General features: G+C 30.0%; 2 protein-coding genes and 2 pseudogenes across 3 annotated transcripts; 3 read left to right on the forward strand and 1 right to left on the reverse strand.

Moving 5' to 3' along the window:
• The first annotated feature begins 439 nt into the window (after nt 1–439).
• Nucleotides 440–4,167, forward strand: LOC149885784 (uncharacterized; annotated as a pseudogene).
• A 2,687-nt stretch (nt 4,168–6,854) lies between these two features.
• On the forward strand, nt 6,855–9,064 carry LOC145202516 (uncharacterized; annotated as a pseudogene).
• An 803-nt stretch (nt 9,065–9,867) lies between these two features.
• LOC149885785 (uncharacterized) lies at nt 9,868–10,521 on the reverse strand. Its single transcript, XM_090094264.1, has one exon. It carries the CDS (start codon nt 10,519–10,521, stop codon nt 9,868–9,870), a length of 654 nt encoding a protein of 217 aa, XP_089950390.1.
• Nucleotides 10,522–19,997: 9,476 nt separating this feature from the next.
• Nucleotides 19,998–22,173, forward strand: LOC149885786 (uncharacterized). Of its 2 annotated transcripts, XM_090093754.1 has the most exons (3): nt 19,998–20,600; nt 20,736–20,879; nt 21,657–22,173. In XM_090093754.1, the coding sequence occupies exons 1-3, from the start codon at nt 20,523–20,525 to the stop codon at nt 21,708–21,710; spliced, it is 276 nt and encodes a 91-aa protein (XP_089949880.1). In that variant the 5' UTR covers nt 19,998–20,522; the 3' UTR covers nt 21,711–22,173. The 2 variants fall into 2 exon arrangements, with proteins under 2 accessions (XP_089949880.1, XP_089949879.1); XM_090093753.1 differs by lacking the exon at nt 21,657–22,173 and having other exon boundaries at nt 20,736–21,039.
• Nucleotides 22,174–23,648: the final 1,475 nt, after the last annotated feature.

Below are 23,648 nucleotides of genomic sequence, written 5' to 3' on the forward strand. Positions count from 1 at the left end.
TAGTCTTCTTTTTACAGTATCAGTTGATACTGGCTTTACCCTTGTTTTGTTGAGTTCTGCTGTTAAAATTGTGGCTGGAATTTTTCTATTTCTTTTGCTGGACACAACAATAAACGTATCTTCTTGCCGTGATGTAACTCTTGGTCTTCCAGAACGTGATCTGTCACTGTTGGAACCAATATCATGCAATCGTTGTAGAGCATATCTCACACCTGATTCGGATATTTTTAACCTGGAAGCAATTTTTCTATATGAATAACCTTCTTCACGTAAAATACATATTTTGCCACGAAGTTCTTCACAATATTCTTTCTTTACTTTCACCATTTCTCAAATTCTTTATTAAATTCAAGACATTAAATGCGCACACTAATGCCATTTTCAAGTATAAATATAAACATAAGTCTATTAAAAGCAACCAATTAAAATTACTGAAAACATCCTTACATGCCGGAAAGTATCATGCTACTGTCAAACCTAAGCTTACAAAAAATATTTTGGTTAAAACTTTTGTGCAGTTTTAAATTTAATAAAGAATACTGAAGAACTTTATATGTATTTTACGTGAAAAAGGTTATTCATATAGAAAAATTTCTGCCATGTTTTTAGCAGCAGAACTCAACAAAACAAAGGTAAACAAAATTATTTGAAACAAAAAGAAAAGGAAAAAGTATGCAAATTATGATTTGGCCTCATCAACTTTTTATATTAACATTTTTTTCTTTTTATATATTTAAAATCATCCTAAAATGTATTGCATTTACTGTTCCTTGCAAATATTACACATGAGCGGAGACTTTTGCACGGTAGTGTAGCTTTCAAAAGAAGCAAGAGGGTTGATAATGAGCGACAACAACTATCTCAAAGGGTAGTCGATAAAGCAGAATCTCTCATACAACAAACAATGTCATCTGAAGAAGCTAGCTGTTCATCTGAAATTGAGGTAAACTTATTGTAACTTTATTGATATATTTTAAGTATACGCAAATTTTGTATGCTGCAATTTCTTTCAGAAAGAAGCTGAATGGCAACTAATAAACAAATTTCCTGAAGACTACATCTTTAAACTTCTTAGGTTTGCTATGGAATTAGTCAGAAATGAGTGTTCGTCAAACTTAAGTGCAGCTCTTGCAACTGCTTTTCTACATGACATTAAACATATTTTGAGAAAAGATGTTGATATAAATCACATCTTTATAGACAAGTCCAAATTAGATAGGGCTAAAGCACAAGTAAAGATAGTTAGTGAAGGTAAAGAGCTAGAAAAAAAAAACAGTTACTTTGCCTTGGTGTGAATAGAAAACTTGATCAGAACACTCGAACTTCTTGCATAATAAACTCACCTGAAGGTGAGTTCCTCAAAAAATCTATTGAACCTGAACATCACCTCACATTTACTTATGAAGATGGAAAATCTACTGGAACCTATTTGACTAATAGAACAATTCCTATTATTGGCGGAACTGGTTTAGTACTTGCAAAAGAGACGTTCAGTGTTTTACAAGAATTTAATAGTGTTTAAAGTATTCAGGCAGTTCTTCTTGATAATACTGCTACCAATACTGGCCCAATAAGTGGTTCAGTGGTAAAACTTGAAGAATTGTTAAAACGAAAACTGCACCTCATTGGGTGCGCGCTACATCAAAACGAACTTCCTTTAAGAGCTCTTTTTGAAAAACTAGATGGTTTAACAACTGGACCAGGAAGCTTTAGTGGCCTTCTTGGCAAAAGATGTGCTGAAAATATTCAGGATTTACATCAAATTTTGTTTGAACCTGTCACAAATCCTATAATTGATGTGTATATTCCAAAAGAAGTACTGAAAGACCTTATTAGTGACCAAAGACTTTTATTTAAGTATTACAAAGGAGTAGGGTCAGGTAAAGTTGCTGTTAAATGGGCTGCTTAAAAAATTGGTCTACTTAACCATGCAAGGTGGTTAACTCTAGCTATTCGCATTCTCTGTTTATATACAAGAGACAATCAACCAAACCAGTCTCTAAAAAAACTGGTCTACTTTATTGTTTAAGTTTATGCTCCAGCATGGTTTGAAATAAAGACACCATCCAAGCTGCACTACTCTCCTCGCCTTTTTTCCGCCATCGTTCGAATAAATATTCTCCCATTTAATGATGTGAATCATATTGTGAAGCAAAACATTAAAAATAGCGCATTCTGCCTAAGACCTAAAAACATTCTCAATGTCATGATTAAAGATGATGACAACAAGATCCGTAATCATGGTTTCAAATCAATAGCTTGATAAGTATGGAAAACAACTATTGCCATTAAACATACGTTGAACAAAATTTTTTTTTTTAATTTTGGCACAACTTGACCCACTGTGCAAGCTAATTCTTTAGTTTGTATAATAATAATAATAATAAATTTGCCTTATTTATTCTACGCTGTATTGAGCGCTCTTACTTGAAATACTAACATAATTTCTACAATACTATATATATATATATACTTATATATATACATATATATATATAATTATAATTAAAAACAATAAAGAAAAAACTTTTATTATGAAAGTTTAAGTTTAATGCCTAACGGCAATCATCAGCCATATATTACAAAATTAAAAATTTAACGTTAAATTTACATTTAGAATTACGATAGCGTAAGTTCTAATGACTCCATGGAAACAAAATTTTAAAAGAATAAAGTGACGTAAACATTAGTCAATAAGTGGCGATTTTTATATGGCATCAAATCTCGCAGTTTTATGATAAAAGCAATTTCGGAATATATCGAGATGATGAACTAGCTATGTTTAGGAACAAAAGTGGTCAGGAAATAGAGAGAATATAGAAACATTTTGTGCAAATTTTTGAAAATAATAATCTTCTTATCTCTATTTAAATATAATTTGAAAATAGTTCAATCTCGATTTAACACTAAACTTTAACGTTAGTTCTTTTCAACCATATCGCAAACCAGATAATATACTTAATTATATACATACTCGTTATAATCATCCACCGAGTGTAATAAAAAGTATTCCTAAAACTATTGAATTAAGATTATCAGAGCATCGTCAAGTGAAGCGATTTTTAAAGAAAGTATTCCTCCTTATCAAGAAGCCTTGAAAAAATCGGGTTACAATTGCGAACTTGCGTACCATCCAAGTATAAAATTAACAAACGGCAACCATAAACGTAAGATAATTTGGTATAATCCTCCTTTCAGTGCAAATGTTGTTACAAAAATAGGTAAATGTTTTTTGAACCTCATCGACCTCCACTTCCCAGTTAACCACAGGCTTCGTAAAATATTTAATAGAAACACAATCAAATTTAGTTCTACTTGCATGCCAAATATAAAATCCATTATTAACTCTCACAACAAAAGCACTTTGAATAAGGAGGCAAAAACTAATGAAATGAAATGCAACAGCACTGACAAAAGCAAATGTCCAATGAACAATCGTTGCCTTTCCAACAACATCATTTATCAGGCCACCGCCTTTTCGGACAATCCGGAATATTAAGAAAAAATGTATTTAGGACTTAGCGAAACATCTTTTAAAGCTGGGTATGCTTACCACTTAAAATCTTTTAATGCAGTTAGGTACAAGAGTTATACAGAGCTATTAAAAGAGGTATGGAAATTAAAAGAAAAAAACTTCACATCTTAGTCATATGGAAGATTATTAAAAAATGCAAACCATACAACCCAGCATCAAGAGTTTGAAACCATTTGTTTAAACGAGTTTCAAGTTTTGATGTATTAAGGAGATAACCTACTTAATACAAGAAGTGAAATAGTCTCAAAATGCAGGCACAAGAATAAGTTCCTTATTCCTCATTTTATACCGAAGATTGATCCTGGTTGGTTCACGTTACGTTTACGTCACGTTATTCTTTTAAAATTTTGTTTACATGGAGTCATTAGAGCTCACGCCACCGTAATTCTAAATGTCATTTTAACGTTTAATTTTTAATTTTGTTATATATGGCTGATGATTGCCGTTAGGAACGAAACTTAAAGTTCCATAATAAGTTTTTTCTTATTGTTTTTAATTATAATTATAAACCGCTCTGTTTTGAAATTTATATGAAATCTAAATAAATTTCCTTAGTATTGAGCACTTTTCAACGAACAAGAGTTTTGAATTATTTTAATACTAAACTACATCAAACGATATATATATATATACCCAGCTAACAAATAACGTTCAAGAAACGTTGTCCGAACTTTCGTTTAGGTTCGTTTAATGTTCGCTGCAAACGTTACGTGAACCAACTTTTGTGAACTCCGATTTACAGTTCTTGAACGTTCGCATCGAACGTTCAATTAACAGATAGCGAACGTTGTATTGACGTTCACTTCAAACGTTTTTTTGACAGCTCTTGAACGTTCATATATATATATATATATATATATATATATATATATATATATATATATATATATATATATATATATATATATATATATATATATATATATATATATATATATATATATATATCTTAGGGTAGGTCGATTTTAACATTTTTTTCGAATATCAAATTGAGTAATGTTGCAGTTACTGTTACTAGGGTATAACAACAACTCCATCAAATTTTAGGAATACTGTATTAAAAATGGCTTGCGGATTTGCATTTAAAGTTTTCAGTTATGCCCTAAATTTGTAAGTTTCTAAAGTATTTGGAATTTCAATCTTTGAAATTTTAAATTCCAAACAAGTACCTCGTTTCAAAATATCTCGTTTTGAATATATAATGCAACCAATAAAAATGTTTGTTAAGTTACAGCAGCCAATCAAATTTATCGCACCTGGCGATTGTTAAATGAATAAACAGATAAATATAACATAGTAAACAAAAACTTGAACAAGAATTACAAATATCAACAATAAAAAAATGCCGAAAATTATAGTTACTCCTATTACACGAAAAACAAGTTGAAAGAAGTATGATGGTGGGTCATGTGAATTATTAATGATGAAGTCGAGCACTTACAGACAGGTTATTTAATATTACTTCTATCTTATTCATGTAAAGCCAACTGCAGATATCATAGAAATTACTGAGCAAATTAAAAATAATTTAAAATCAATTTGGGCTGCAATGAATCCAAATCTACCTCTAATAACTGACAAATCAATTGCTAGAAAGGTAAAGGATCTTCTCATTCTAGTGAAAAACATTAATCGAAAGCATGGTAGAGCAATTACTAAACGAAATCTTGATGCAAAGTTGGATAAGCTTTTCAATATTTCTGCTTGTTCTTGCTCATTTGATATGCTACCTTGCAGTGATAGAAAAGTATCATGCAATAAAACAAAATGCTCAGAAGAACATATTATATGTATTTGCCCTCAAAACGCGAAAGTACCTCTTGAAGATAGAGTTTATCTTCGAGATCAGAGGCAGAAAACTGGTACAAAAGGAGCTTATCAACTTTCTTCAGTTGATAAAGTACACTACCGTGCAAAAGTCTCCGCTCATTTGTAATATTTCAATAAAGTATCAAAAGTTTGCAAGAAAATTGCGTTTATTTTTAATTGTTTATTAAACAATGAATTAGACAGTAAATACAATACGTTTTAGGATGATTTTAAATATATAAAATCAAGAAAATGTTAATATACAAAGTTGTAAATGTTAAATTTTATTTTCATCAATATGAGACCCCTTGGAGCGTATAACAGCAGCACATAATCTTGGCATTCGGGCTAATAATTTATTCATGGTTTCCGCTGTTATCTCATTCCAAGCTTTTTGCAAACGTTCCCATAGCATTTGCTGATTAATAAAAGATGTTTCACCTGCTTCTCTGATCTTCCGATCCAGTTCATCCCACAACTTTTCGATGGGTGATAGATATGGTGATTGAGGAGGCCAAGTCATAATTTTGCAAACTTTTCCCCTTTCTTTTAGTTTCAAATAATTTTTGCATAATCCAGATGCATGTTTTGGATCGTTGTCCTGCTGCATGATGAATCCTTTCCCAATTATACGAATACATGTACCATAATATTTTGGTTAACACATGGATAAACACATGTACCATAATATTTTGGTTAAGCACGCGATGGAATCGCGTGCTTAACCAAAATATTATGGTACATGTGTTTATCCATGGTAGATGTGATTTTAACTAAATCTCCAGTTAACCCATTGCCAAAACATCCCCAAAGCATAATATTACCACCTCCATGTTTTACAGTACTTTGTATACATTGAGGAAGCACTCTTTCATTAGGTAAACGCCTAACATGCACGCGACGTCGGGTACCAAAAAGTTCGAACCTACTCTCGTCTGTCCATAGGACTTTCTTCCAATCTTCTAATCCCCAATTTTTATGCATTTTTGCCCATTCCAATCTTTTCTTCTTATTTACTGCCCTCAACAAAGGTTTACGTGCAGCAATGCGTCCAATTAAGTTGACTGATCTTAGTCTTCTTTTTACAGTATCAGTTGATACTGGCTTTACCCTTGTTTTGTTGAGTTCTGCTGTTAAAATTGTGGCTGGAATTTTTCTATTTCTTTTGCTGGACACAACAATAAACGTATCTTCTTGCCGTGATGTAACTCTTGGTCTTCCAGAACGTGATCTGTCACTGTTGGAACCAATATCATGCAATCGTTGTAGAGCATATCTCACACCTGATTCGGATATTTTTAACCTGGAAGCAATTTTTCTATATGAATAACCTTCTTCACGTAAAATACATATTTTGCCACGAAGTTCTTCACAATATTCTTTCTTTACTTTCACCATTTCTCAAATTCTTTATTAAATTCAAGACATTAAATGCGCACACTAATGCCATTTTCAAGTATAAATATAAACATAAGTCTATTAAAAGCAACCAATTAAAATTACTGAAAACATCCTTACATGCCGGAAAGTATCATGCTACTGTCAAACCTAAGCTTACAAAAAATATTTTGGTTAAAACTTTTGTGCAGTTTTAAATTTAATAAAGAATACTGAAGAACTTTATATGTATTTTACGTGAAAAAGGTTATTCATATAGAAAAATTTCTGCCATGTTTTTAGCAGCAGAACTCAACAAAACAAAGGTAAACAAAATTATTTGAAACAAAAAGAAAAGGAAAAAGTATGCAAATTATGATTTGGCCTCATCAACTTTTTATATTAACATTTTTTTCTTTTTATATATTTAAAATCATCCTAAAATGTATTGCATTTACTGTTCCTTGCAAATATTACACATGAGCGGAGACTTTTGCACGGTAGTGTAGCTTTCAAAAGAAGCAAGAGGGTTGATAATGAGCGACAACAACTATCTCAAAGGGTAGTCGATAAAGCAGAATCTCTCATACAACAAACAATGTCATCTGAAGAAGCTAGCTGTTCATCTGAAATTGAGGTAAACTTATTGTAACTTTATTGATATATTTTAAGTATACGCAAATTTTGTATGCTGCAATTTCTTTCAGAAAGAAGCTGAATGGCAACTAATAAACAAATTTCCTGAAGACTACATCTTTAAACTTCTTAGGTTTGCTATGGAATTAGTCAGAAATGAGTGTTCGTCAAACTTAAGTGCAGCTCTTGCAACTGCTTTTCTACATGACATTAAACATATTTTGAGAAAAGATGTTGATATAAATCACATCTTTATAGACAAGTCCAAATTAGATAGGGCTAAAGCACAAGTAAAGATAGTTAGTGAAGGTAAAGAGCTAGAAAAAAAAAACAGTTACTTTGCCTTGGTGTGAATAGAAAACTTGATCAGAACACTCGAACTTCTTGCATAATAAACTCACCTGAAGGTGAGTTCCTCAAAAAATCTATTGAACCTGAACATCACCTCACATTTACTTATGAAGATGGAAAATCTACTGGAACCTATTTGACTAATAGAACAATTCCTATTATTGGCGGAACTGGTTTAGTACTTGCAAAAGAGACGTTCAGTGTTTTACAAGAATTTAATAGTGTTTAAAGTATTCAGGCAGTTCTTCTTGATAATACTGCTACCAATACTGGCCCAATAAGTGGTTCAGTGGTAAAACTTGAAGAATTGTTAAAACGAAAACTGCACCTCATTGGGTGCGCGCTACATCAAAACGAACTTCCTTTAAGAGCTCTTTTTGAAAAACTAGATGGTTTAACAACTGGACCAGGAAGCTTTAGTGGCCTTCTTGGCAAAAGATGTGCTGAAAATATTCAGGATTTACATCAAATTTTGTTTGAACCTGTCACAAATCCTATAATTGATGTGTATATTCCAAAAGAAGTACTGAAAGACCTTATTAGTGACCAAAGACTTTTATTTAAGTATTACAAAGGAGTAGGGTCAGGTAAAGTTGCTGTTAAATGGGCTGCTTAAAAAATTGGTCTACTTAACCATGCAAGGTGGTTAACTCTAGCTATTCGCATTCTCTGTTTATATACAAGAGACAATCAACCAAACCAGTCTCTAAAAAAACTGGTCTACTTTATTGTTTAAGTTTATGCTCCAGCATGGTTTGAAATAAAGACACCATCCAAGCTGCACTACTCTCCTCGCCTTTTTTCCGCCATCGTTCGAATAAATATTCTCCCATTTAATGATGTGAATCATATTGTGAAGCAAAACATTAAAAATAGCGCATTCTGCCTAAGACCTAAAAACATTCTCAATGTCATGATTAAAGATGATGACAACAAGATCCGTAATCATGGTTTCAAATCAATACTGACTCTTAGATAAAGGTATCTTTTTAAATTATTTAATTGAGTTTGTAACTAAAAAAAAGTTATCTAATCCTTTTAAGCACAATCATAACGCAATATTGATCACAATTTTATATTTATAGAATGAACTTGATCAGTTTTCAAAATGAATTGAAGAAATATTCCTGTAATAAATTTTAATGCCAATCATTGGTATGAGTTGATAGACCTCACTGCTCCAGACGTTACGGAACCTCCTACTACGCAAAATTTTACAATTCAAGAAAATCAATATTTCATAGACAATTCTGTTAAGGTGGTTCACCTATAAAAAATTTTTTTTGATAAATTTTTTTTTTATATAATAAGATAAATATTGAAGAATTGAAAAAAAAAAAGTTGAAAATAATTTGCCTCGATTATCCATACTTTGTTGTACACTTTAGTGTAAAAAAATGAAAATATCATCACAGGAATGAAAAATAAAAATGTTTACATCAGATAGTGCCAAAAATTTACATACTGGTTCTAAACTACCTTATCTCTCATTTGTGCCATGGTTTTTAAAACTTTCTGCTTCATACAAACATTTCTTTGAACATAACCAATATTAATCTTTTTTGAATCACATGAATTTGTATACAAACTTGTTATTTGATAAGATTTAAGTATATCACACAAAAAAAAATTGTTACATAATATAGCAAAGCTGTTTGACCCAAGTAAAAACCAACGATCTTTCTCTTCTTTTGACAAAGTGGTGAAAACAGCTTTTGAAGAAAACGATGAACCTGATTTTTCTAACTCAGACAAACGCTTCACAACTTGTGCAAGTGGATTTTGGGATTTCTTAATAAACTTTTTTAATATGTACATATAACTCTCGAATGAAAAAGTAGATAATTCATGAAGATTTGTTTTATGATTTACTATGTCCTCGTTTAGGTGGATTAAAGTGTGCACATTATAAGATGTAAATGTTTGTCCATACAAAACTTTTGCCTCGGACACAAATCACAGCAAAAGTTCATTTGCATAATCTAACATTACTTCTGACCTTTTTGATGCGCTTGTATATGACATAATTGTAATAGCTACACTAAGTGTGACAAAATGGGTATAGAAAGCTTTTGATAAGGTTTTTTTTAAAACAGCAGGTCCAGTATAGAGTAAAAATTGACGAAACTCCATCTTTTGAAGTCTTTTAATGATCTAGGCTACCTTGCAAACTCACTTGGCATACATCCATTTAGTTGAACAAGACTTTCTGAAATTCTACTAATTTGAAGTTCGGAGAGACGACATACCGGCGGACCAAATTTTAAAAAACTTATAAGTCGTTTTACCACACCTAGACATATCAAATGCATATAATCTATAACAAATTGATTCACACAACTAATCCCATAACTTATTAGAGGACTCTGTCGAAGTTGGTGTTCAAGATATTTTAGTAAACTGAACTTATAGTCAGTTCTTTTAGAACAATGAAGTTCATGAAAAACCATTCTTCCTTTCCATTCACCTTGTGTTGTGCACCGCTCACAACTAAAGTAACCAGTGTGGCTTTTAATACACTTGAGAAATTGTCTTGCTGGAGCATCACATGTAAAATACTTTATTGAAACTAAGTAGGATCGATCATGGTAAATTAAGTGATTTGTTTTTAAATTATCATACTCTGTTAAGAAATCCTTCATGAAGTCATCAACATTATTTGGCTTTTTCTCACCACAATATAGTGCAACAATAAATGGGTTTAAAGTGCTAAACTTACAAAGAATAGGCCATAACTGTGTAGAAGAAGACTTAAACAAAGGCAAACCATTAAGGTTAACACTCCATTCTATTTTTTTTTTTTGTGTAACCATTATTTTCATTCAAGGCTCTTATGATTCGTAAAGCAATTCCAATGTACACATAACTCCCTCCACATACATTCACAGTTTCTACAGACCTTGGTGTTTTAAGTAAGGTTCTTGAATCATTTGGTAGTTCATTGGAATGACCATTTTTAACTAGGATACCTAATACTTCATTTATTGCTATCTGTGTCAATCTATTTCGGGACGCCCAAGATGCCAGATCTTGCAATAATTATGTTGTTTCCAATTCATTAAATTGCTTATCAGATGAGTTCAATGTTTGAAAATCATTATTTGTACAAGATGCAGTTGTATCATAAGATGAATTACATGAGATATCAAAATCATCATAAGTACAAGAGGTTAATGTAACGCTATTTCTAACTATTTGGTCATAACTCTTTAAAACACTTCCACCATAAACATAACTGTCAACAGCAACATTTTTATCAACAGAATAAGTATCATTCTCACTTTCTTCTTCTAATACCTCATTAACTAATCGTTTAAAACTTCTCCATTTACTTAAGGTGGTAACCCTAGAAATAATTTATTTTTTGAGTTTAAGCTATTTATTGATATTTTTTAGTAAAACTTGACTCTATTTCAAAAAATTAAAAAAAAAAAATCATTCAAAAATTTTTTTGCCTTGATTATCCAAAAATAAATTAGTTAAACTTCAAACAATGGGGTGTATTTGAAAACATAACATCTTACTAAATAATAACTCTACAGCTTTGAAATTTTGCAGAAATGTTTATTATATATAATATTTTCATTTATCATAGGATTTTTTGATTTGCCTCGATAACTCCAAAGTTATACAAAATATTTCAGAGTTTATTTATTTTGTCACTCAAATTAGTACGAAATTTCATATAAATCTGAAATTTGCCCTTTATATTAAAAAATCCTATGAGAAATGATTTATCAATGTCTTATAAAAATGTCCTGAAAATTTCAGTTCATAAATCCATACCATTTTTAAAAAACCATGTTTTGAAATGTGGAATGTCTCAAAAATTATTAAATCTGGGAAATGAGACTTTAAATAAAGTATTTCAAAAATAATGCTTAAAAACCACCAGGTATATATGAAGTTTGTTTTTCATTTGAAACCTCAACATCCACTGTACCTTTTTTAATTTTTCTTAGTTTTTTACGCTGTTTTAACACCATATTAGAAGATTTGTGCTTCATGTGTTTAACACGTTTATTATCAGCCTCCATTAGTTTCTTGGAAGTTATTTGTCCTTTAATTCCAAAACTTTCCAAAACAGATTTTACTCCTTCCCCACCATCATTGAAATGAAGAACTGCAGAAATAATTGCCAATTCAAACGTTCTTCTGGATAAGAATACATTTTTAGGACAGCGAGTCCATATAATTGCGTTAAATGCTTCATTTGCATTTTGCGTTTGTCCATGGAGGCATTTGGTTAGCAATTTATCATCAGATAAGTCTTGAAAAATTGGTTTCAGCTTTAAATAGATCCATATTGGTAAATTAATTTTATCTTTATGAAACTTAGTACCATTTAGTTGATCAAGTTGCCACTTACACCAAGAATTTTTATCTCTGGGACACATAGCATGGCGACATGCAGGATCTTTAAGTGCGGTGCAATGGTAAAGAATGGCTCCAATAGCTTTCTTCATCGCGTATACATTATCAGAGTTTCTCCGAATAGCAAGACCATAGTAGTTTTGCATGGAATTAATAATAGTATCAGTAAGTTTCCCTTTATTATGTATTGGAGTTTTTGTCCCTTTAAAGTTTTTCACTAAATTTTGAATTCTAGTACCAAGTCGCTTTTGTACATGGCCAATACACTCTAATTTCTCAATGTTAATTCCATTCTCTTTGTAAGGATTAGATTCAACAACTTCTTTAAAAGAAGAAGTATCTCCATCTCCTATATATTGAGAATAAATAAATATTGTTTTTCTGAATGGAACGTGCAAACATTTGAATAGCACCGGCAGCTTCCATGGCACCAGAGGATTTAGTATGGTTTATATGACAATCATGATTTACTTTCCATCTATCATGTTCAGGTGTACCTTCCTTGGATCTCCACATTGTACAACCTTTACAGTGTTTTGAGAAAGCCTGATAATCTAAAACTTTATCACCAACAACAGCTGTAACTAAGCAATTAGCAATTAGATAAGCAATTCATGTCACCAGACACACTTCATGCCTATCCTTTTAACTTCAAAAAGTGTTTTAGGTTTAAAAGTATAGCTAATAGTCACTATATAGCTTTAAAGTATAGCCATAAAAATGTTTAAAAAATAGTTTTCTGCTGCATTTTTAAGGGCATTTACATGTTGCTAGGGCGTTGCTAGGGAAAGTAACAACAACCAATTCACAATTATATCAATTTGTTGACAATCATATTAATAAAACTTATTCATGTTATACATTTTTGAAAAGGTAATAAATTTCTTAATTAAATATAATAGAAATAATTTTTTTGAAAATTTTATCAAAAATCAACATTTATTTCTAGGGTTACCACCTTAACCGAGATGCCATTTTATTAAATAATCTAATTTCTATAAACAATTTTTCAGAAGTAAAATGCTTAACTAAAACTAAACCATTGATGAAAACAAAGTTTTTAAAACTCATATAAGTAACTATTACTAACCTAAACTACTCAAAGCTAAACAACTTTTAATTAACTGATTGATAAATAACTTAAGTAACATTAATTAATTTGTTAATAAGTATACTGTTCTACATATTTAGTTATATTTAGTTAATAGTCAAACGCACATCAATTATATTTCTTTTGATATTTGTATTTACACATAATAAACATATTATGCTTTATATATAATATTATAAATAAAAAGTGTTTTTATGTTATAAAAACATTGTTTATGTTATTATAAAAGTACATGCTATATATATATAGCATGTATTTTTATAATGCACAAAGAAGTAAACAATTTTGTTTTATGTTGATAAATGAATACACAATGTTGCTAATGTTTATGATTAAAAAAAATTTTTGTCCATTAAAACAAACACTGCGCGCATAACATATTTGTTAATAAAATAGCCTATGTAATAGGCACATTAATTATTTTAGTGTTTATCATTGTTATGCACAAGACATATTGTTGAAGTAAAAAATAGATTGGAAACTCATTTAAATGAATACTAAAAATATATAACTGACCAACACTTTTATATTTGTTTATAATATTGTATACATTATATACAATGTTATAAGCAATTTTATTACATCGACTTCAAGTAATTAAAGTAAGGTTAGAAATTCGACCTGGCATTAAAATAGAATTTAGATTAGTTTTTAGTATAAATGTAACGTTACTTACTAATAAGCGAAAAATTATAAACAAATATAAACAGATAGTGAAGTCTAAATATTCTGGATTTATTTTCGCCTTGTGATACAAGATTAAAATTACATTCATTAAGTAATTATTAGAAAACGCAAATGGTTTAAGTTTAAGTTGCTTAAAACTGTGATTTTAAGCCATCAAAAAAATTTTTTTTTCAACGTTGACCGAACGTTGATGTAACGTTGATAATAATAAGAAATACGACGCATTTAAAGCTTATGAAATCAAACGTCAATAAAACGTGAGCATTACGTTATCTAGCCACGTTGATTATTTCGACGTTAATATAACGTTGGTATTTGGTGGATTGACGTCGTGACCAATAAACAACGAAAATCCAACGTTTAAATAACGTTGTGTTTGAAAAATTAGTTAGATATTTACCAAGCTCCTGAATATCATTATCTTTGAAATAGTGTAAGCTTTTCATAATATTACGACATTTAGAATAATATGAAAATAACTTTTTAAAATTCTGGCTCACATCGATAGGTAGTGAGTGAACACCAGTATCTATAAATCCAACTAGCTCTGGAATGGAATGGCGTAAGTCAAGCTATTGTTCATACTATAAATAAAAAAATATCAAAAAATGTCAAATCAATTCATAAATCAAGGCATTATAAACATTCAGATTTAAATATATTATTTTATGCAATACACTTTTTTATTATATATAATAAAACAGTTTGTTGTAAATACACATACAGGGTGGTGCAAAAAAAAAGCCACACTAGTTTTTTTAATAAAAACAGCAACAAAAAATGAGTAAGACTCGTATAATAAAAGTATTATAGGACAATTTTGATAAAAATGTTTATAACATCATTGTATATTACATATAATAAAAAGAAATTAGGATTTGTAAAGCATTTTTTAGGTTTCAGCTGTTTTAGTACTTAATTGGCCATCCTTTGTTTTTTATGACTTCTGCGCATCTGGAAGGCATACTATCTACAAGTCTTTTTAATAAATCGTTTGGCAAAGCATTCCAACCATCAAGAAGAATTTGGAACAAATCATCTTCATTTGTTGCTCTACGATCTTTCAATTTTCTATCCAATATAGACCAAAGGTTTTCTATTGGATTTAAATCAGGAGACTGTGCTGGCCAAGACATAACTGGTATTAATTTAGATTCTAGATATCTTTTATTCAACCGTGCTGTATGTTTAGGATCGTTATCATGTTGAAAGATGTAGTCACTATTAGGAAAAAGTTCTTTTATACTTGGTCCAAGCTGATTAACTAAGATTTTATGATACATATGCTGGTCCATGATGCCCTTCACCCGGTAAAGTTTTCCAACTTTGTGTGCACTAAAACAACCCCAAACATTAATCTTTCTGTCATGTTTAATTGTTGCCTTGCATGTTTGGGGGTTGAATTTTTCCCCAATTAATTTCCAACAGTGAGATCGACCATTATAAAACAAAACAAAAGGAGACTCGTCGCTCCAAATAACTTTAGCCCATTGTTCACATGTCCAATCTTTGTGCTCAATGCACCACTTTAATAGTTTTTTTCGATTGATTTCACTAACAAAGGGTTTTTTAATTTGCTTTCCAGAAAAAAAACAACCCGATGCTTTTATTCTGCGAGATATTGTCCACTTTGAGATATTAGTAAGGTTCAAATCTAGTTTTATCTCAGAACATGTGATTTTACGATTTTTTTTGACAGCGTTAAGAATGTAGCGATCTGCTCTTTTTGAAGTTTTAGGCTTTCTCCCAGATCCAGCAGACCTTTCAGTTTTACCAGTGTGTTTATACTTCTTTACCAATCTACTAATAGTTGAGTTTTCTCCTTTAAAACGCTTTCCAATGCTTCTATGAGACTCTCCTTGGTCAGCAGCTTCAATAATTCGTCCAATTTCTACATCCGTTAGATGTTTTCTAAAATATTAAATGTGTCCATATTAATCTTTTTCTTAAAGATTTTATTTATGTAAATATTAGTTTATATATAAACATACCTTTTCAGTCCTAAATTTTTCACTGACACATCCAATTTTTTTTGTTTTGCTTGATTATACATTTTATACTTAAAATGAAGAAAAAATATTAGTGTGGCTTTTTTTTTGCACCCCACTGTATATGCATACACACATACATTTATGTATGTATGTATGTATGTATGTATGTATGTATGTATGTATGTATGTATGTATGTATGTATGTATGTATGTATGTATGTATGTATGTGTATGTATGTATGTATGTATGTATGTATGTATGTATGTATGTATGTATGTATGTATGTATGTATGTATGTATGCATGTATGTACAGGGTGGCCCATAATTAGTGTCCCATCTTAAAAAAGCAACTCCTTGAAAACTAGGGATGGAAAACACATAAAACTTTTTGATAAACAATTTATTAACAATATCAAATAAAATTTAAAGATTTTTTTCGAAATGTCGACCATCGGCTTTCACACAAGCTTCAAGACGCTTTGGAAAGTCATCTACGGTGGCACGCAAGTAGGCGGGTGAAAGCGAATCCCATGCTTTTTGAAGCGCTTTCTTCAGAGAATCAATCGTTTTATGCGGTTTTTTGCACGCTTCAGCTTCCAGAACACTCCACACTGAGTAATCCATTGGATTGCAGTCGGGACTACTTGGAGGCCACTCATTGTGCTTGATGAAATCGGGGGTGTTTCGGCCGAGCCAATCTTGCACAATTTTGGCTTTGTGGGCTGGAGCGCTATCCTGCATGAATGTCCAACAATGTCTACGAAGCTCCTTTTGACTCCATGGAAGTATTTCTTTGATCAAAACGTCATTCAGATAGTTTTGGGCTTTTACTTTAACGCCTTGTTGAACAAAAATCAATGGTGTCTTCTTGGTGGCACTGATACCCGCGAACACCATTACTGAAAGAGGATGTGCTGCCTTTTGTATTGTGATATTAGGCTTTGAGGAAGCGTAGACACGATCATTCTGCACATTGTGATGTTGTTGAACTGTAAAAATCTTCTCGTCTGTGAAAACGATGTTGAGATGAGCGTTGTTGGCGAAACGGGCGAGGAGATCCTTGCAGCGATCCTTGCGCTTCTGCTTTGATGCCTGAGACAAAAGCTGTGCAGGATTTTTCTTGTAAGCTGTCAAATTTAGATAATCCTTGGTAATTCTTCCAAGAGAACTTCGAGAAATTTGGAGCTGTTTGGCCATTTGTCGCATACTGCGTTCTGGGTTGCGGCGCACCCGTTCACGAACTTGCTTGATTTTTGCATCAGTCACCACGGAGCGCTTTCTTCCTTTGCGTGGACGATCTGACATTGTTCTCAATGCTTTGAAGCGTTGAATTGTTCTATAAACAAGCTTTCGCGGCACTTTGAGTCTAGTCTGGATGTCGCGTGCTGAAACTCCTTTCTCATGAAAATCAATAATACTTTGCCGATATGGTGATGGTCTTGTCATTGCTAAAAAAACAAGTAAAGTGAGTGAAGGCAGCAGTAAATAGATCAAAATATATAATAATATCAAAAACCAAAGCAAAATCAATAGTTTTCCATCCCTAGTTTTCAAGGAATTGCTTTTTTAAGATGGGACACTAATTATGGGCCACCCTGTATGTATGTATGTATGTATGTATGTATGTATGTATGTATGTATGTATGTATGTATGTATGTATGTATGTATGTATGTATGCATGCATGCATGCAGGCATGCATGCACGTTGTATGTATGTGTGTATGTATTTATAGTATTAAACCAACTACCTTAGGCATTTAGTGAACATGGTTTCCTACAAAACATTTCCCATGATAGGCTTGTCTTTAAACTTTATTTTCTTTTAATATTTCATCTAGTTTTTGAATGCATGGTCCTGACACTTTGTCTAGTTCGTAACATTCGTGTAAACTTTGCAGTTCTATTGACTAATGACATATTCTAATGACTAATGACTGATTAATTAAATTAGGTAAACAAAACTTACAGATGTTTAATTTTTTAATTATATTTGTGCAAATTAAAAAAATTATTGATAATTTAAAATTACAAAAACTTCACCCTCTTTATTAAATTTTATTATCCTAGTTTGAACAAAGTTGTAAAGCAAGTTTTATCTATAAATTTTTGTTAATAGTAAATTTAATAACTCATATTTTTAACTAAAAAGCAATTTCTTTTCGTTTTTTCTCAATTCATAATAAAGAATTCTTGGTTTATATACTTTCAAAATATCTTCTGCTCTTTCTGGATTACGCAAAACTTATATTCCAACTGTGTCTTGCAGAAGAACAATTTTTTCAAGACAATCTGTAATAACTCTATTCAAAAGACTTGATTGGATATGCATGGAAATAAACTTATCAAATTCTTCGTTACCAATAGTTTTATTTCTTAATGCAAGTTCTCCAGCAAGTTTTATATCAATTAAATGACACTCATCTTCCAACATAATAAAACATTTCAAGTAGATACCCGGAGATATATGTAATGCAGGCACTGCAACCTGTTAAAGTTAATAAAAACAATTGTAATAATTTTGTCGTATAACAGCATTATTTAAATAAAAAGAACTAATTTACATGATCCAGAGGAATATTAAACAAAGATTGATCAATAACATTGTTGAAAAGCTTCTCATTCTTTAAAATTCCTCCAAAGCTCTGAAAAGACTTTAAGTTATCTCTTAAAGAATAAAGTGTTCTATGTGAAACATTATGTTTTCGAAGTTCAGGAGTTATTTTGATCTCTTTCTTTGTTATGCCACGAAAGAGGCAGCAATGCCGACCTGTGAATTGAAGAAAAAAAGGCATAAATAATGTGTTGTACGACTGATTAAAAAAATGAATATTTACTTGCAGAAATAGATTTGTTGGGTTGATTATTTATTAAAAGTCGAGGTCAAACATTTGATAGAGTTGGGGTATATCTCAAAAAACCGTGTTTCTCTCATGGTCAACTATATTTTGCATGTAACGGCTTTGTAAAGTATGTTTTCTTTCTAACGGCTTTGTAAAGTATGTTTTCTTTTAGGCAAAGTTGATTTAGGGGACAATACAACCTGTTGATACAATTGCAGGATTTCTTATTTCGATCTTCAAAATCGTCGATGATTATTGGTTATGCCAGTTTATTATAGATTTTAAATTCGGCATGCAGCTGTAACTGACTTTTAAATTGTTTCTATTGAATATCTTGTTCAAAATATGCTTAGATGGAAAATGTTTTTCTACCAAATCAAGAAATGATTGCCGACTTTTGTGATGGCATTTTTGCTAAATGGTGGGTTGAACCATATAATGTTACGCTTTCGATTATATTTCTTTCTGGTATTATTACGAGTGTTATTATATTTTAATTTATAACTATATCCTGCTTTATTTAATGCCTCCTCATAACACTTAATCGCTTAGCCGAATATTTTCTTACTTGATGTAAGTCTTGATAACCTGCTTTTCAATTAAATGGGTAATTGCATAATAATATTCGGAGGATGGTTTGATTCCTTATGAATATAGTTTATTTGATTTGCTGGCTTACTATAGGGTTGGTAAGTAGAATCGTTTAAGCTCAAAGTAACATCTAGGTAGTTAGCGATTTTAAGGTTGCATTTAATGGTAATGTTTAATCCATATTCTTTAAACATTTTTGTAATTGTTTTCTTTACTCTTTTTAATTCTGGGCCACTTATATTTTCAAAAACCGCTAAACCATCGTCTATGTAAATACCTATAAAACTTTTATTATAAACGGATTATAGCTTTTCTAACAAAAATAGCACCACTAATTCGCAAACTTCAGCCCCGTCAAATGCCCCCATTTTTACATCAAATAGTCCGCATCCTTTTTTCAGCCATGTCTCATTTCTATGAAACAGAAGAGATTTTCTAAAGTGGTATACCGTTCTTTTTTCTTCAGCTGTAATACAAACGAACTTCTCAACAAAGGATATCACTTTTCTCAAAAGTTCTTCACTAATTGATGAATAAAAATTGTTAATATCAAAAACGACGAATTTCTGCAGCTTCTTATAATGAATGCCTTTAAACCAATCTACTGCGTTCTGCGTGTTTTTCTATTGATTTAGATTCAACATGCCCCTTATATTATTGTTTATTTTGTCTAAAATAGGTTTGCTTATTTTTCCCAACTCTTTTTTGCAGGATTTATTAATCGTACGCTAGGGTTATTTACAAAGTTCTCTTTGTGATCTTTAAGTGTTATACAAGCGCTAGTTTCACCATTGATATGCATCATGTTTAATACAGTTGTGCCTGTCATGATTTTCTTACCTTCAGCATTTATTCTGGGGCCAATGCTATAAAAAATTCGAAGTTTTTTTCGAGAAAAAAAATCTTTCGTAAAAACGCAATTTTTCACGTACGAAAAAAAGTTCGTAATCTCGAAGAATTTATCGCTGTTTGTATTTTTTTCGCCCATTGCTATAAAGCATAAAACGTAAACGTCACTGAAATTCACGAACTTTTTTTATCCGTAATATATAGTAGTAATATAATAGTAATTTTTATTGTAACTTTCTATTTATTAGGCCTACTTAATGAATTTAATTAGTCATTAAGTATGCTGTGCTGTCTATTCTATTTTTATGAATATTTTTAAATTCTAGTATTTGGTGTTTAAAAAATCTGTGTAAAATTAAAGTAGAAACATGAATTTAATTTTTTCGGATGAAGACTTAGATTTCGAAGTTGCAGAAAATGAGCTTCGCCACCGATTGCCTCGAGAGGTTGGTGTTTAAAACATTACTTAAAATTACTATATATATATACTTTTTTAATGATTTTTTATCGAACAAAATCAGAAATCATACTAAATAGGCGCAGAAATTATATTTTTGTTTTGTTTTTCAATATCATTTTAGTTTAATGGTCGCTTTTTTAACGAAGATGTTTCTGACAACGTTTTTCGAGAGCAGTATCGAGTCCCAAGAGCTGTATTAGATTTTTTAGAAACTAGGCTTAAAGATGATTTGCAACATTATACTAAGCGAAATAAAAGCATTTCAGTACTTTTCCAAATAATGGTATTTCTTCATTTTATTGGCACAAATATTTTTTTTCATGTTCTCAGAGACTGTCATGGAATCTTTACCAACACAATTTATAGTATTATACAGTGTAGGAGAAGCTATTTTCAATGTTAGTGTATTAAGTTAATAAAACTATTGGAAGTATATATATATATATATATATATATATATATATATATATATATATATATATATATATATATATATATATATATATATATATATATATATATAAAATTGATATATACTATACATTACATCATGTTATCATTGTTAATTTTATATACTGTAATATATCTCTGCTGTTTTTGAATAGAATGATTAAATTGCCATTATTATTACCCTTGTTATATATCATTAGCACTGTTAGTAGCTTACTTTACATTAGTTTATAACTATTTGTATATAAACTCGAATGTAAAATCTTTATTTAGAAATATGATTGATTGATTACATACTTATATTATGTTAATATATACTATATATTACATACTTATACTATAACATTTGTAAATATATATATATACATATATAAAATATAATGTAGCAATACATATTTTTATTTAAATAGTTTGCTAATTAAAAAATACTAAGCTTCCCAAGAAGAACCTCTTTGTTTTCTCTGATCTTTATTGCTAGTAACATTTTAAGTTCTTTAAACAGCATTTTATTTTGTTGTGTATTTGTGTATTATTTTGTTGTGTATTTGTGTATTATATGGCATATTTATCAACTCTTTATACTTTTCTTTAGTCAAACACTATGAAAAATTTGTTTAACCAGAATTACTATCGAAAACCTTCATAAATAAGTATGGAATTTTAAATTCATGCATGCATTGTTAACGAAGCACAACAAGGAACTGAATAATCGATTAAATGCAGATTTTAAGTAATTAGTTTATTATGAAGTTACCAAAATCCTTTTAAGCTTTATCTATAAAATATCTGCATAAAAACACAAACAAAGAATGTTCAATGATTTTGAAGCGCTAACGTTGTTCCAGCAATGGCCGCCAAAAATCACGAAGAAAATATCTAAAATTGAGATCAAAAATCTATCTGAAGTTTTTTTTCGAAAAAACGCATTTTTTATCTGAAAAGGCGATTCCCTTGTTCGTTTATAGCATTGGATTTAAAAACGAAGTTTTTATCTTAAAAACGGAATTTTTTGAATGTTTATAGCAATGGACTTTTTTTTTCTTCGCTTTTTACGGTAAAAACTTCGTGTTTTACGGAAAAAACTTCGTTTTTTATGTTTATAGCATTGGCCCCAGCTCTTAATATTATAAACCATTTTATAACTTGTTGTAATGGAGTTAGTTATCAACTTTTTGTACTTTTGTACTTTCCTTAATCAGTACAAATTAGATGACTTGTCTGCATGAGTAATTATAAGTATTAAATTCCTCATGTTTTTAATGTCTCTAATCACAAATAATAATAATAATAATAATAATAATAATAATAATAATAATAATAATAATAATAATAATAATAATAATAATAATAATAATAATAATAATAATAATAATAATAATAATAATAATAATAATAATAATAATAATAATAATAATAATAATAATAGTAGTAGTAGTAATAATAATAATAATAAGAATGTTGAAGGAACGAATTCTCAAAATGTAGGAACGATTTCCCCGAAAAAATCGTTCCTACTGTTCCGCATAGGAACGATTTCTAGAAAAAATCGGAACGATTTCTATCAAACCGGAACGATTTCCCGGAAAAAAGCCGTAGGAACGATTTCTTGGAGAAAAACAGGAACGATTTCCTTAAAACAGGAACGATTTCTTTTGAAATAGGAACGATTTTTTACGGGCGCAACTCAAAAACAAAAAAAAGCTAAACCGCCATTTTTTTTCAAGACTATAATTCAAGTATAGATTAATACATACTATGATTTATTTGAATTAATAAAGTGTTTATAAATGGACATCTTAAAAGCATACCCCAATGTAGAAGTTTAATAAAGTATACATATTTTCAAAGAAATTCTTTAAAGCTCCAGTCCACCTCTTTATTTTATTGATGTGCTAACTTGTGTTTTTTTTTTTTAGATGCATCATATAAAACTTTTATGATCATAAAAACATTATAACTATTTTTAAGAATTAACAACATAATTATTGACAGTTTAGCATGTTGGAAATTCTCAATTAAATAAACTCATATTTTCACTTGGAATTATTTAGTAACTTTATTAAACTTTATTTCAAATATAAATATTGATCAATATAAAACAAAATTATTAATAGACATTCGTTTTAAAATGGTTCCAGTACATTAAAACTACACTAATGGTGTTTTGAAATCAAATACCACATTTTTACCCAGCTTTGCTATTTATTATATATATATATATATATATATATATATATATATATATATATATATATATATATATATACACACACCAAATTATCTTGTTAGTTTATTAAGTATTTTAGTTAATTAAGTTTGTATTAGATTTCTAAAGTTAAAGTATAAAAGATGAGAGATATTTGCTTGAGTTGTTATAGTTGTGAAAAATGTGTGGTAAAAATACATAAATAATTTAATTGTATAAATACAGTATTATTGTGACCTAATCTGGCAAAAGGGAATTATTTTAAGATATTCTAGTCATTAGCATGTTAATAAGTTTCTACATGGATAGTTTTTGCAGACCATTTACAACTGTATGTATTGAGGAATTCTATTATCACTGAATGAGGAAAAAAATCTT

The sequence above is a fragment of the Hydra viridissima genome, unplaced genomic scaffold (genome assembly GCF_058129835.1).
Source record: "Hydra viridissima isolate aposymbiotic clone 2 unplaced genomic scaffold, HvirCarnegie_v1 scaffold_7, whole genome shotgun sequence".
NCBI lineage: Eukaryota > Metazoa > Cnidaria > Hydrozoa > Anthoathecata > Hydridae > Hydra > Hydra viridissima.